Source organism: Perca fluviatilis, chromosome 15 (genome assembly GCF_010015445.1).
Source record: "Perca fluviatilis chromosome 15, GENO_Pfluv_1.0, whole genome shotgun sequence".
Taxonomy (NCBI): Eukaryota; Metazoa; Chordata; class Actinopteri; order Perciformes; family Percidae; genus Perca; species Perca fluviatilis.
In genome coordinates, this window is record NC_053126.1 from 17,306,616 (window position 1) to 17,322,470 (window position 15,855).

At 39.3% G+C, this 15,855-nt stretch overlaps 1 protein-coding gene across 1 annotated transcript; it reads left to right on the forward strand.

The window, feature by feature from the left end:
* Positions 1 to 770: 770 nt before the first annotated feature.
* On the forward strand, positions 771 to 3,137 carry LOC120574435 (forkhead box protein N5-like). The gene is made up of 3 exons (XM_039824694.1): positions 771 to 780; positions 2,530 to 2,844; positions 3,076 to 3,137. Exons 1-3 carry the CDS (start codon positions 771 to 773, stop codon positions 3,135 to 3,137), a joined length of 387 nt encoding a protein of 128 aa, XP_039680628.1.
* Positions 3,138 to 15,855: the final 12,718 nt, after the last annotated feature.

Sequence of the window (15,855 nt, forward strand, 5' to 3'; positions counted from 1 at the left end):
TGGTGGATGGGTCAAACACAGGACTTTCACCCAGGAGACCAGGGATTGTGTCCCGCGTGTTACATTTCCTAAACCGAACTGTTGCTTTCTTGTATTACTAAATGCAACCGTTCCGTTCTTCTTTTACTAAACCCAACCATCCCTTTCTTCTTTTACTAAACTCAACCGTCCCGTTGTTGTCCCGTGTCCCGTTATTGTTTTCCTAAACTCAACCGTCCGTTGTTATTTTCCTAAACCCAACCGTCCCGTTGTCCTGCCAAGACCTTTCCCTTAACTTTTTGGATGCCGTATGTATGCACATACTCTTACATTACATGTTATTTAGCTGATGCTTTTATCCAAAGCGACTTACAACTGCTATATATGTCAGAGGTCGCACGCCTCTGGAGCAACTAGGGGTTAAGTGTCTTGCTCAGGGACACATTGGTTGGTGTATCGCAGTGGGAATCGAACCCAGGTCTCCCACACCAAAGGCATGTGTCATACACACTGCGCCATCACCACCCCGTTAACTTAAGGGGCTGTGTTCATTTCATGGAATTCTTCCGTGGGCCCATCACGGAATTTTCGGCGATTCCGTGAAACTGCCACAGATTTTGAGTTAAGGGGCCGTGTTCATTTCACGGAATTCTGTGAGATCAGATTGTTTTAAATATACTCAGGATATGTGCCTTATATTGAATTACCTCACAGTCCAGTTGGTTGTGTTGTGCAAGCCTCATGTCCAGTGGTGACTGGTCATTAGCGTCTGTGCCCCACCTGTCGCTATAATGACCAGTCGTAGGATTTTTATTTCACATTCTGCCCCTGCATTGCTGCTTCAGACTGCGTTCTCCTGTGTTCGCGGTAGACTATGGCTAGCCCCTCTCACACAATGCAATGTGCATATGTGGGAAATTATTAATACGCATCCTCAGAGTGTCAGTGTGTTTAATGTAGATCACACAAATTTGATGGCCAGTGGGGCTGTCGTAGCCCCACGACAGTGTCATTTCATATCTCAGATATGATTGGCTGTCTGGCGCGGCGCCAACAGTCTGCAAGAAGAGCGAAGAGGGGAGATTGTGTTATCGTCGCTAGTTAACTTGAAAAATGATCGAAGTGGATTTTATACTCAAGCACAGGTTTGAACCCTTTGGAGGAGAAACTGGAATTAAAACGCCTTGGTGCCCACCAGCCTCGGGATATTGTCATCTGCTGTCAAACTGCTGGTGAAAGTATAACAGTGGTTTAACATAGAGTGGTTAGCTCACAAAATCAGTCAAGTTTGCCCAGAGGAAGAACCGCAGCGTCGCCTTTCTCTTTAGTGAGCCCTCAGCCTTGGTGAGTGACCTTTTTCTGTCTAAACTCTAACGTTACTACCATGGCCCCTAAAAGCACCGTCATCTGGCGGTGCCTGTAGCTGGGCTTGCAGTCACCTAAACAACTGCCACTGGTAGTGACAGTGTTCACATTACAACACTGTCTGTTTTGTGGAGCCATGTGGTTTATTGACTAACAGAGTGAGATATAGAGCATTCTAGTTTTACTGGTATGTAGCCCATCTTTTGAAATTATGCCCCACCAATTTTTTTGATAAAAAAACTCCACTGCTAGTGTTCCTGTTTTTGTAAAAATAATAATCATTAGGGGTAATGATCGCGAATCTATCATTTACCAGCTACTGTACGTAGCAGACTGTATTGCATCTTTGCATACACTATAGTCAGCAATTAGTTAGTCTTGCAGTGTTTCACAAGAACATGTAGCGTCCCTCTGGACGCTATTCTGCACATCAAACAAGCCGGTTTATACCTCTAATAAATTACATAAGACATTATGCAGCTCTCTTGGACATATAATATAAATATATAAAAGCACAAATAAATCTTCTGTACAATATCCTGCTCTCATCCCTTAATAAGACATGAACTCAATGAAAAATCAATGAAAAGGCAACCTACCTAAAATACTTATATATATATATATATATATATAAATACATATATATTGTTTTCCACAGTGTCTTGATTCATGTTTGTTTTCAGTTTCAATCTGACAGGGCTGAGGTGAGGATACGTTTGAGTTTTTCTGAGGGCAGTGGCCCATCGGCCTTTGCTCCACATCCCGCCAACATACGCATGTCACTTGGACATGTTATTTACCAGACTGTTGCTATTCTTCAACGCTACACTAGACCTAGACGTCCCATGAAAGAAGGGCTGCTTTCTCATCATCTGCGCTCCCTCAAAAAAGACATAATGCCTGTCAAGCATTGCATCAAGCTTTTGCAAAAATAATAATAACACAGAATACATATCTTCTGCTCTTGTTCCTGCTGAGGCCTTTCATTTTTAGATAATGAGGTTGTATTGTCAAACCATTCACTGTCCGCAGCCACACAGGTTAATCTGTAATAATTACTATAACTGCATACCAAAGCAAAACATTACAATTGGAATTTTAATAACAATATTTGTGACATGCATGCAGGAATTGTACTGCCTCTGACTACCATAGTGTGTAAGTAGAAGGGGTCTGCTCCTCAAGCATCTTGCATCCTCATCGCCTTGGTGCTCAAGAGCAGCCACACTGGGAGTCTCAAAGTCCAGCAGATTTACAAATTCACCAGGGAGCACTTCCCCTTCTTTCAGACGGCGCTAGACGGCTGGAAGAACACCATCCACCACAACCTGTGCTTCAACAACAGCTTCCGCAAAACCTGCAACCAGGTGTTCAGAGATGGCAAGAGGAAGTCGTGCTTCTGGCACCTGACTCTGGATGGCCACCGCCGGCTAAAGGACGAGATCCGCACGTTGATGGGAGAATCCCTCAAGCAGCTGGAGAGGAGCATGTCGCGCCCAGGTGAACGTGATAAAACATTAATCTGAGGGAATGGATTTGAGGTCATCTCAAATGACCTAATTTGACATGTCAACAACTCAAACAACCTGTAAATTATGGTCTTACTGCTATAGTTAATGCTATTAATTTGAGGGAATTATTGATAATATGGTAACGGAAACAAATAACAAATTACTAGTGAATACCTTTTGACAGAAGATGTGTTACAAATGACTTTTTTTTTTGTTTCAGATGTAATTCAGGGTTTGTTTGCACTGAGTGACTGCAGGTGTAGAAGGTATCAACTAGTTTAAGTCAGTGCATAATACAACTTAATATACAGAATGTTTCTTCTGTTATGCTGAATATTGTTTATGAATGTATTTTGTTTAATTCTTGTAAATGCTTGATTTAGAAACACAGAGTGCAGTCATCAGTTAAAAAGAAATATCTCTAAATAAATTTTTCGTGTATACAATCAAAAAAAAAACCCTGAAGCAGCAGTCAAAGAACTTCACTTTCATTAGTTTCAGTGACGGTTCATGGCTCATTTTGTATTACTGTTTTAGTGCTTCTGCACTAGGAAACACTGGAGGAAAGGGATTGCTCGATACATTCATTACCAAGTTGAATTCTTTTGCATGCTCCTGTTGATGTGTTTTACCACTTATCCAGTTATTATTTTAGTAACGTTCTTCTTATTTTGCATTTGTTAGCGCTATTATAAACATTTGATAAATGGTCTTTAAGCTATCCTATCAATTAAAGGCCATAGAATAAATGCTTGTATCTGCTTACAGCTACATTATAGTGTAGCTATGAAATATTATATATTGGGCGATACAATAAAGTGTGAGTGTCCTTTAAACCTATGGTAAACTTAATAGCAGTATATTATATTTTAAAGTATGTATGGTTTAATATTTCTTTAACAACTATAATATTGCATAATGCTTTCTCATAAGCTTGTAGTTTTAGTATTTGACTCTAACTTATATCTAAAGTGGAAAAATATCTCTACTAACCATTACATAACCATTAGCCTCTGGAAATCAATGAATGTAGTTTGATAGGAGGCATAATAATTGTAATGAGGAAATATTTATCATTATTTGTAGCACCAGTAGATTTCTTTTTCACTGGTGGAAAAAAACTAGCTTAGATTAAACTTCTGTGTAAAAACTGACCTTAGATGTTGATTTCTCACCAGTGATACATATCTCACATTTACTTTCCGGAGTGTCTATTTGCACCCCCGGTACGAATAGCCTCAGCCACACAGCTGATCTATTCACTATGGAGGCAATATTTATTCATAATTCAAAATGAAAGTCCAAAGAGAAAACGAAGCAAGATCAAATTATTATTTTAATTAAAAATATTATTATTTTACTACACTACTAGGAAAAATCATGCCAAAATTAAATGTGAAATGTAAAAGCTTAAATGGAAATACTTAAATTAAAATCTCAAATATAAAAAAAGAAATTATTTTATTTTAGCCTTACCCCTTTATAATTTGACATTTGACATTTTATCTTTTGAATTTTATGTTTTACATTTGACATTGACATTTTAAGATTCACCTTTTGGATTTTGATTTAACATTAAGCTTTTCATTTAGAAGTGACAGGTGTCAATTTAAATGAAGTGTGGCCCAGACTGTTTTATGCGAGAAATTAACTGTGTACAGTTTGAAAATGGGCAGTTTTATAAAAATGTATGGCCAATTGCACATTTTCTCCGATATGTTGTCAGACTTGGAAGCTCCAGTCTTAGGTGACAGCCAGCTGGCGGTGGCCGGGATCGCTTGCTTACCGGCGGCCAGTAACACTCACAGCAACCGCTGTCAGCGGGAAGTGGTTTCAGACCCTCCCACCAGCCGTTGGGCCACGCCTCCTCATTTAAATTGACACTGAAACTAATGAAAGTGAAGTTCTTTGACTGCTGCTTCAGATTTTTCTCTTTGGACTTTCAATTTGAAGGTTGATTCCCCAGTGAGGTGATCTTAGTTTTTTCATTTTGGATTGGATAATTTGCATGCCATTGCGCAAGTCAGGGCCCGCGAACGCGAAATTTTTTTTGCAGGGTGATAGTGGAAGACTCATGAATATTCATTAGGGGACTCACCCCTGAATGGCTAGTACTCGTTGCCTGCTCTGGTTGGGTTGGTTAAGTTTAGGCAAGAGGAGTGGGATTGGTTATGGTTAGGGTAAGAATGTCAGGGTGAGCCAATCAGTGATGAGTTCCCTAATGAATATTCATGAATCTTCCCCTACCACCCTGTAAAAAAAAAAAAATTGTGGCCCACGCAAGTGTATGTATTAGCGTGTCTCTGAAGTGTGCGAAATATTGGACACTGCAATGATAATATTCCAAAAAGGTGTAATACATGAGTAGTATAGATAACTGTGTGTAAATATATGCCAAGGTACTGTAAATGCACAGGGGTGCAAATAGCATACATTGATATTTGTACCAGACACATTGCTGTGTGCACCGGCAGGGTATGAATAGCATTCATTTCTAATTGCACCAGGGTACGAATAGCACTTCTAATTGTACCAGGGTACGAATATATGATAGAGTGATAGGCCTAGATGATTGATGGGGATGATTATTTTCTCCACTCATGTATTCCCAATCAGTGAAATGTTTTTCAATCGACAGGTGTTCAATCAGAGCAAAAAAAAAATCCCCCTCCTCTCCTGGTTGCATCTCACAAGCTTTTATAAAATGTCTGCCCACCATTCTCAGTATATGGAGATTAGTATGGGGGCTGGAGGGTAAGTATCAGGAATTGTCAGTCAGTATTACGTCCACTTTATGTGCTCTCCAACCCATGTTGGGCCACGCGGTGCATAACAAAGTGTCCCTGTGTACTTCACTCACATCTCAGCTTCTGGATTCCTCTCCGTGGGAGTCGGCAGAACTCCCTACTCTGAGCAGGAAAGATGCCAGTGATGGTGAGGATACACTGGTTGAAAAAACAACAACATAACACATAAATTCATCATGCACACTGCAAGTCACACACACTTGCAATCAGACGTGTGAAGCGAGTGCAAATGAGCAGCTTGTGTGTGGCTGGTGCGCAGTCAGAGTGCTGCTATCTGATTCCTACAGCAGAGCCTTCTGATTGTTCCTCCAGGCCAGTTTGTGTGACACATAAATATTAAATTTCCCTCAGATTAGCATTGTTTTCACTGGATCTGCATCTGCCAGATATTTATTCTAAACCAAGGATCAGTCCACTCTCTGTTTCTTTGTGTTCATAAAGTATAAGTGTTTTTGTGTGTATCCAGGTGTCCAAAATCCAAAACCATCTCTCCATTAATTAATATATCAGTAAATTCCGTCATTGAGCGACATTGATAGTCAGTGTCTTTGGTTTCTGAGTGGTTTGGTGGTTCAAACTCCCAGTCAACTTGAGACATTTTCATCCACACCAACTGGAGCGAGGGTTTGGTGCACAGACTGTAGAGTAGATTTACAAATCCTCCAGCCTGTCCCATTTTCTCAACATGTTGAATAGTGATGATAAAACTGTCAGGGAGGTTGCCGGAGGCTCTATGTTTCTGGACATGAGACGACTCGAGGTTCTGGCACAACAGAGCCAGCCAGGTTTCCTTAGCCTCCAAACAAAATCCAAAGCAATGGCAGAAAGGACACAGACTCTGCTGGCTGTGTGGCGTTCAGACAGACTGATCTGACCTCAGTGACATCTGCGGAGCAACTAAAGTTCTTCCCTGGACTTGAGTGAGGTCTGACCCTGACTTGAAACCCTTTTTTGAAGATACTATAACTGACTTACTGACCCCCAGTCATTGTTACATTAGATGATGCTGATCTACCACCAGCGAGTGCACAGAGGTTACTAATGCTTGAAATAAGCAAAAAACATCACTCAAACGCCAGGGGGAAAACACATATGAGAGACAAGTTAAATGAATTACATGTTACCTTTACGTTCTCAAATTTGACTACATGCCAACACATCCTTATACCTGTGCGGCCAATATCAGACACAGTCAGTGGTAGATTTCGGGAATGGACTACGTTACACTTGGAAAACTTTCCTCTTACACAGTACACTGAAATAACTCACACACCAACCTGCAATCACTTTCATATAGTTTCGTGTGACAGTTTATTTTCAGAATTAATTCTCTTACTTTCTGTCGTATACACACTGTTGTAATTGTTAATGAGAGCTGCAGAAAATTGAGAAGGGACATTCTTCTGACAATAATACAACAATATGAAGGATGACTTTGCTGTCTCTCTGCAGCAACAAATTAGGATTTTTAACTGCAGGTTTTAAAAAGAAGAAGCATTTTTTTGGAGGTGTGCTACACCTGTAAGATGTTGCTAAAATAGAGACAAAGCAGCCAGTGTATGAGAGCAGTTATACAGATTTTCCACAAACTTATCAGTATTAAGTAGGGTATTATCACCCATATCTTTAGTCGGTCAGGAAAACCTGTGTATATTGCTGAATTGCCTGAGCAAAGATCAGTCTGTTCATAGTGTATGTAAGAGGATCTTAAAAACACAAAATGTTCCAAAAGCTTGACCTAATTACAAATGCCTTAATTTCCAGTTGCAGAATCGTATTATACACGCTTATACATACAAGTAAATCTGTCACCTTTACTGCCTTATAGTACTAACTGCTCCTGCCACATTTGCCAACCGTCCATCCACTGATTGAATCCACACAGGACTGTCTGGGACTGAATGCTACTGTACAGGAAATGGCTTGGTAATAGGAAAACAGTAACTGTACATTACTATCAGGGAGTGGATTACCTAGTTGCATCTTACTTTGCATTGATATTACAATCACATACTTAATGACAGGTTGTTTGAAATGTCTTAGGAAAGCCTGAAGCATAAATATTCCTTGAACAAAAAAGATCAATTGTCTCCGATGAACAAAAACTGTTCTGATTACCTTTGAAGTACACAGCCTCTGCTGAGGGCTCCTGATTTCAAACATGGCTGATTCAGTAAAATTTCATAACCCCTGCAGTGAATAATCACGCTCTGATCCATTTTGAATAATGCAAAGAATCACAAGGATCTTTCAAACGTCACATTTTTAATTCTTGAATGCCAGTGATAGAATATAATATATATGGACAGCTTTTAATAGATTCTTCCACATTTTTGTTCCAAATTTAATCAATCCATGGACAAATTTCAGTTTATCCCCTGCAGTCTAACTTCTCTGGTAAAAAGTGAATGTGGAATGGATTAGTGAATGTGCATAATATATATTCCTACTTGCTTAATGTATAACATGGGAATGGGCCTGGTTAAAAGCTTGTTTCACACTGCCTTGTTTATAAATTACACTAGTGTTAGTCCTTTCATTTCGAATGCCAGGTAAACACCAGCATGATTAGACTCTGTAGCACTCTAGATAACTATATGCAAAATATATTTATTTTGTATTATTTTCTGCCTTTAATTTGACAGGACAGCTGGGTGAGAAAGGGGGAATAAAAGCAGGAAATCGTCACAGGTCAGATTTGAACCCTGGACCTCTGCGTTGAGGTATAAACCTCTGTATGTGTGCGCCTGCTCTACCCACTGATCCAATCAGACACACAAAACATATTTTTTGTATTTTGGGTGAACACAAGGGAAGCTTCTGATGTAGACTTTTTCATATTTTGTGTGACTGCTGCGAGCTGAAAATGTCGGCATTTCAGTTTGTAACATTTTATTATGCTCAGTTTAAACAATGCAGGCCTGCTCAAGGTCACCAAATTACGAGAAAGTTGTTTGTTCAAGCAGCAATTACAGCACATATTTACGTTTATAGTGGCAAAGCAGTAAGTTAGGTAAGGAAGTATAAGAGTGCAGAATTCTGCATTAGGAGGTAGGTCAAACAAACACAGGACCCCCAGGCAGCGTTGGGGAGTAACGCCTACATGTACCGGCGTTACGTATTCAGAATACAAATTATGAGTAACTGTATTCTGTTACAGTTACAATTTAAATAGTTGGTATTTAGAATACAGTTACATTGTTGAAATCAATGGATTACATGACGATACTTCTCTGTTTCACAAGTTTAATAAATTAAGGCAACTCCATGCATTTCCCAGAAGCCCCGATATGAAAATGAAAAAATTAGCTATTTGCGTGATGAGTCACAACGGAGTTGGAACCGGCACAACAGAGCCAGGGCAGGAATGTGTTTCTATCTTGGAAATTCAAACAGTATTTCACATTAAAGAAAGAACAGGGAGAACGAAATATAACTTTGCAGTGCAACCTCTGCTTGCCAGCAACCAACCTGCTTTTAGCGTCCAGATTACTCCACCTCCAACCTGAAGAAGCATCTTAAAGTAAGTTATTTTTTTTAATTAGCCAAGGGTAGTCGTCTGCTGTAGTTTTACTGGTCACCTTGCTATTTTATAGTTGACTTTACATTCTCCTATGTGCTGATTTACTAGCTCCAGAGCCGTTGAAAGACTGACTAGCCCTGTTTGACATTAACGTTAGCTAAAATTAGCTCGTGGTAGCTTAGACTGTGGTTAGATTTTTGTAGTATGCAGTTCGGGACTAGCCTGACAAGCCAGACCCACATTAAGATGTTGGGTCTGGGAACTCACCATTGACAGGGCTCAGTCCGAGGGGCGGGTTAAACGGTTGTCTTTCAAATTCCCTCTGCACGTAATAGGATAGTGCTACAACCAGGCAGAGCAACGAAGAAGGTAGCGAAGCTAGTTGATAGATTAAACTTTTGGTATCCGGTCAGAAAAACTCCGAACACATCTTCCTTTTTTAAGAATGATTTCTGTGCCGTTCTTTGTTCTTTTCTCAAAGAAAAGCTTAACACCAAGTATTCCAGAAGACCGCTGTTCCCAGCAGCAGCAGCAGCAGCCATAAGCCCGCCCACTGACTATACACGATGTGATTGGCCTGACCAGAATTAGTTTTTTCCAGCTCGCAAGTCCAGTGCCTAGACCCCCCTGGCTGCAAAATAAATTTGCTGCCACTGGGGTGCGTCTAGATTTCTAAGCTAGTTCGGGACTACAAATACAACAATCTATCTGCTTGTTTAGTTACACATTCAGTACATTCAGTTGGAATAGAAGAACACACCAGAATAGGCCTGTAATGGAATACGTTACAAATTACATTTGTGGACATGTATTCTGTAACGAAATACGTTTTGAAAGTATCCTTCCCAACACTGCCCCCAGGAGACCGGGTGCGTGTCCCAACGGTGTTTTTTTTTTTTACTTTATGGAACAAACAGAACTAAGGAAATTAAGTAACATAACGTAACAAATGTACTGATTTTTACAGAAACCACAATGTTTTTTCTAAATGGGGCAGATAGCGGTTGAAGGTGATGCACAATTCATGGTGCTATCAGCAATCTATTCTTTGTAAAATCCATCGGTGCTTGGGCCCTAAAATGTCATTTGTACTTTAATGACTTAAAACTACCATGTAGTCCTTGAATCTTGGAGTGCCATCAGAATATTCTTCTGTTCTGATTCTTGCAGAACACAAACCATTTATTTTGAGTGAGACAAAAACACATTCGGAAACCTTGAAGAAGTGGGGAAGCGTTGGAGTGTCTAAAAGAAAAAGACATTCACTTAAAAGTCTAGCGATGATCTCAGTCTGTGTCAAAGCACCAGCATCACTTCGAGAAACAGGAAAAAAAACAGCAGCAAACAGAGTTGCACATACTTGTTCTTGACACTTTTGTGGCAAGTCATCACTCGACACGTACAGATGATAGAGAGTGGAAATTATACCAAGTGCAACAGTAACAAAAAAAATCAGGACAGAAATACAGTGCAAAACTGCAGTAGGTCTACTCTAGGAGTTTTTTTTCTGTCTCTTCCTTTACAATATTTATTTACTATGGAGTTCAGGAAGGTCTGTAATTGCTCGGCTATTCACTGGAACTGAACATCCAAAATGAAAATGTCCAAAATGAACGACCACAGTTTTGCTCAGAATCATTTCATCCCCTCCTCTGAAGAAAATGTACCAGTGTCCGAACATACATATGGCCCTTCATATATTACCTTGTTTTCTATTAACTGAACTCCTCGTCTCAGATTAATCCTTGTGTTCTGGAAAACTTAAGAAGAAGAAGAAGACGCAGGAATTAATAAATTGGAGTCAGATTTGACAGGCCTTAGGGCCTTATTTTAGACATAACTCCTTGCAGTTTCCAGTGTATAAATCAAGGTTGCTAAACTGAATGTATTCAGACAGAATATTGTTGATAGACTAGTTTTAATAATTCAGTAGTCAAACAACTTTGATGCTGTAAAACACAAAGGGTGACAATTCCAGTGTAGCTCACTGTAAGTCCCAGTTATGTCGGCAAACATTAATAATCCTCTTACATTTTGAAACTGTGTAGTGCAACTTGTCATGCATTTCAGATTGATTCTTTTGTTGCCTTCATATAGCTTTAGAGCATCTCTGCCAACCACAAGCCATTAAGCTGTGCCCATCTTACAGGCAGATAGAACAGACGAGCCTTGTTACGATTTTTACCTTTTTCCTTAGATTTCGAAGCTGCGTCTGAAGTCATTCAGATGTAAATTACTGTGCTCCCACAAGACGAGAACAGTTAAACTCTGGGGTAAATGTTCAGTAAGTGATTTTCTCAAATTCACCAAGAAGATAAGGCTGGCAGAGTGATGTTTTAAAGGTGCATTAACACAACATGTTCAGGTGTTGTCTCTCTAAGCACAGCGTGTGTCTATGATGACAGATAGCCCATCTTTTCTTTGCGGTGGTATACCAATGTCTTAATTGTCAGGAAGGAAATTTATATAATTTCCTGGCAACTAAGACATTTGATATTGCGTGAAATGTCTCCTATAAAATTGATACTTGTGTTGTGACCAGAGATGTTACACATTGGAAATGTTATAATACTGTTTGTGTTTTTCTTTCCTTTGCTAAAACTGTATTATAAGTATGTATTTGTGTACATGTATTATTCTTTTGTATTTTCTTGTTTTATTTTGTAAGTGACTTATAAGTTTCACAGTTTGTGGACATTTTGTGTTTTAAAAATGTATTTAATTTGTTGAGGGCTTTTTAAAGGAACAGTTAAATATTTTGGGAAATGCTGAGAAATGAGAAGATCAATACCAGTAGTATCTGTTGGTTAAATATGAAGCTGTTGTCAGCAGCTGGTTTGCTTAGCTTAGCATAAATAATGGAAACAGGGGAAAACAGCTAGCTTGGGTCTATATAATGACTGTCTGGATCAACAGAAGTACATTTCTAAGATAAAGCCTGACATCCAGCGCGCTGCTCACATGCAAGATGTCAAGATGTGTGTGTTGCCGTTCTCAAAAACCCTTTGCTACAGGAAACAATGACAACCTTCAAGCAAGCAAGCTAAATGCTGAAAATCACTAGATTTGAATACAATTTGGATCATGCAACAAGGCAGGCCTCATTGGTTCTTTTGGTGACTGATTGTGAAGATTTATGAGGAATATGTTTACGGCATTTAATATCTAACTGGGATGTTTCGGGACCGATTGGCAGGATTGCTATAGATGAAGTACACACACACTTGTAAGAGCAAATTACATTTAACCATGTATCCAGCTAATTTAAATAGCTCACGTTACTGTATTGTGTGAACACTTATGCATTTAATTTAATAATTCATGTGATGTTTTCTTTTGCGTTCCTTACGCAGTTTTCCACCAAATAAAGGTACTTCCCAAGAGTATTTTGCAGAGCCACCACCGCTGCGTCGGAAACTTAGCTTTGGCCAAGACAATTGTGATTGGTTTAAAGATATGCAAGCTATTTCTCCTATCCTAGAATGTACCTGCTGTCGTGCAGCCAGAGCTTACTCTACAGCGCTGTGGAGATAGGTTTGGCAATGCGAGACTAATCCAAAGGTCCACAGCAAATTCCACCAACTAGCACCACTAAAGCTCACAAATTACCATGTGATATGTAATTTATTTAATCTGTACAAAAACTGTGTAAAAACAACTACAAGCATTAGGACATGTGACTTACAGATTATTTATTGAGTCTCTGCTGGCCAAAATAATAATAATCCTCTGTTAAACAGCAAGTTGTCATTTTAAACTTTTTGTACAGATTAAAGAAACTAAACATAACATGTAAATTAGTGGGCTTTAGAAATGGTGGGATTCTGCTTCTTCTCTGTCTACCAGAAAGAATATAAGGGATTGCCTAAAATGTCAAACTATTCCTTGAACATGTTGTCACTTGGATTTTACAGCAATGGCTCAAAGGGATGGAGCAGAGTTTTTGGAGAAATTAAAATTTAGATTGTCTTTCTGTTTAATTTCAGTCTCAAAAAAAGGGGAGAAACATAGATGCAGATTCTCCTTCAAGACATATGGACTCAAACAGACTCAAACCCTGGCTTTAGTGAGCAGCAAGTATCTTAAAATATTAAATAAGTGGGTTGGGGGTTGAGAGCTGCTGTAAGGGGAGATGGTAAAAGACAAGAGAAAGGAGTTAAACTAGACTGATGCAGACTGAATGAGCCCATTTTCTCTGAAAGCATGAAAGTAATGACACAATGGAAATGCTTTGATGAGTCACATTACACTAAACCAGAGCCAGTGTGATTGCAAAGAGCTTTGCTACAATCTATGATAATTTCCCTCTGAGAATCTATCCCGAGAAGGCAGAAGCAATCTCAGTGGCTTTGCATTTTGCTCTGATTATTGTCTCCTGTTCTCCAAAGTAAGGCCATTAGTTCCACAATTACAGAGAGTTATATTCAGGAATGATTTACCATTTTTTTTCCAGAATGCCTACACATTAAGGGTCAATGAGGCATTATGTCAACAGAGCACGTCCTCCATCTATGTTTACGGCGCTGATGGCATTTTATTCACACCCCAAAAACAATCGTGACAGCTTTATGGCTCCCTTTCATTAGAGATGCCTTCATAAATCTTAACCTCACGTTAATAATTACATCTGAATAAGCAACACAAATGTGCGGATCGATCAAAAAGCCAAACAGAAGCATTAGTCTGGTAATACATAGCTGTAACAAATAGACTGTGAGGGTTAAAATACTGTAAGGCTCTGCAAACCGTTTAACTTATTATGTATGTGTATGTATGTATATGTGGAACATGTGTCTGACAGCTCAGTGACTCTTGGTAATGGCATTCAGATTACCTGCTTATTATTTCTTTTTTCACCATTAGTAGTTAAGTAAACTCTCCGTGTTGTTCACAGTGAAGTTTCAGGCTCTTTTTGCTTGAGCTGCTTTTAGCTGAGGCCGGCGGGCACTGGGATTTTGCAAGAATGACAAAAGTGGTGAAAGTTTGGCTAAGTGGCGGTCATTTGGCATCGCTCCTTATTGTGTTCCACTCTTCTGAACACGCCATCGGGCACATTCCCTCAGTTGAATAAGGACTTAATTATCTAAGTTACAGACTCAGACTGACTGCATTTATCAGGCTTCCTGGCGAGGATGTCTGTTATCACTGTGGACCCCTTCTTTTCCTCTAGCGGTCCCCTGGGCGCAGTCCTGTACACTGAATTGACATCCTCTCTGATCCCACATTTAAATGGAAGGCAGCGGGCAGAGCCTCTGCCAACACTGAATAACTCTGTGACTTGCAAAGATGCAGACTCCATAACAGTTTGTTTGTAATTTGTCTTCCAGTTTGATGTTCCAACAAAATAGCATTTAAATATAATGCTGTTTAGCAGATGTCTTGGAAATTCCAGATATTACAGAACTGGGAAGCTGTTATGGTAACAAAAAAGCATCTATTGGCATAAATTACAGATCATTATTACACGGCTTTGTTGAATACTTGATTCATGGTATATCATGGCATTTCTAAGGTCTTGTTTTTCTGTATAGCAGACCATGGCTGTATAACAGACTGTTGCTACATATATCAGACTGTAGGCAATAGTGCTCCTACTGCTTAGCTAATTGCTGCCGCTCTGCACTGCACACAAACCGGGTCGGGCTTCCTTGGGAGATTCAGTTTGACATTTTAAGAAAAAAAATGTTGTATAATGTTTACACTGGCTGGCTGGCTGATTTACATTGGCTGACATTGAATAAAGACGACAAAAAACCGGGGCAAATAATTGATTGAACTTCCATTCTAATTTTTGATCCAAAAAAATTCAAACTGAATTGAGGATTGCATGTTGAATTGCCAGTTGCAAAATGCATTTACAAAATGCATGACCAAATTGTACATTGAAATGCCCATTGCAAAATGCATTGTCATTTGAATAAAGAGGCCACAAAACTTCCATAGAAATACAATATATTTCCATTAATACGTTTTAAAGTGATTTGTGTTTCATAGAGGAATACTAAGTAGAAACACTTAGACATTAGTACCTTTTTTATTATACAGCTGCTGTCTTTCCTGCCATAGTATAGTTATTTTATATTTTGCATGAAAACAATGTAATGCAAATACCTCTCTTGCATGTGAAACAATATGTTCTTTAACCCTGAGGGTGGCTACCGACCGCTGCGGTATCCCAGGAGCTGGCATGCATCTTCCACCACTACTGCTTAATTAGTTGACTGTGTGCCTGGAGACCTGTTCTGCACTTGACCTTTTTGAAGGTAAGGCAAGCAGCACATGTTCAACAAATCAGAGGAAATGAGGTGAGGGGAATGGTTTTCAAAGTGGTTATTAGAGTAGTACATACGGTAGGTTTGTGTGGCTGTGTTATTCCTTTTTTTTCCCCCAAGAATGCATGGCTTCTTTAATGGGAATCTTTTGATTAGTGTGACACTGAACTCGTCAGTTGTATTACATGAAGCATGAAACAACATTGCAGAGACAAATCCTGAGGAAATAGCAACATGCATCTGCAGAGGAAATAAAACCATTTTTTTAGGTACATCTTTTAATTTAGAGGAACAGCTTTATGTACGATACACAGTTATGTTTATAGAAGAACCTTGGGGAATGATGACATATTCAAAAGGTGCATTGATGCAGGTAGAGGTTTGCTTAATGAGATTTC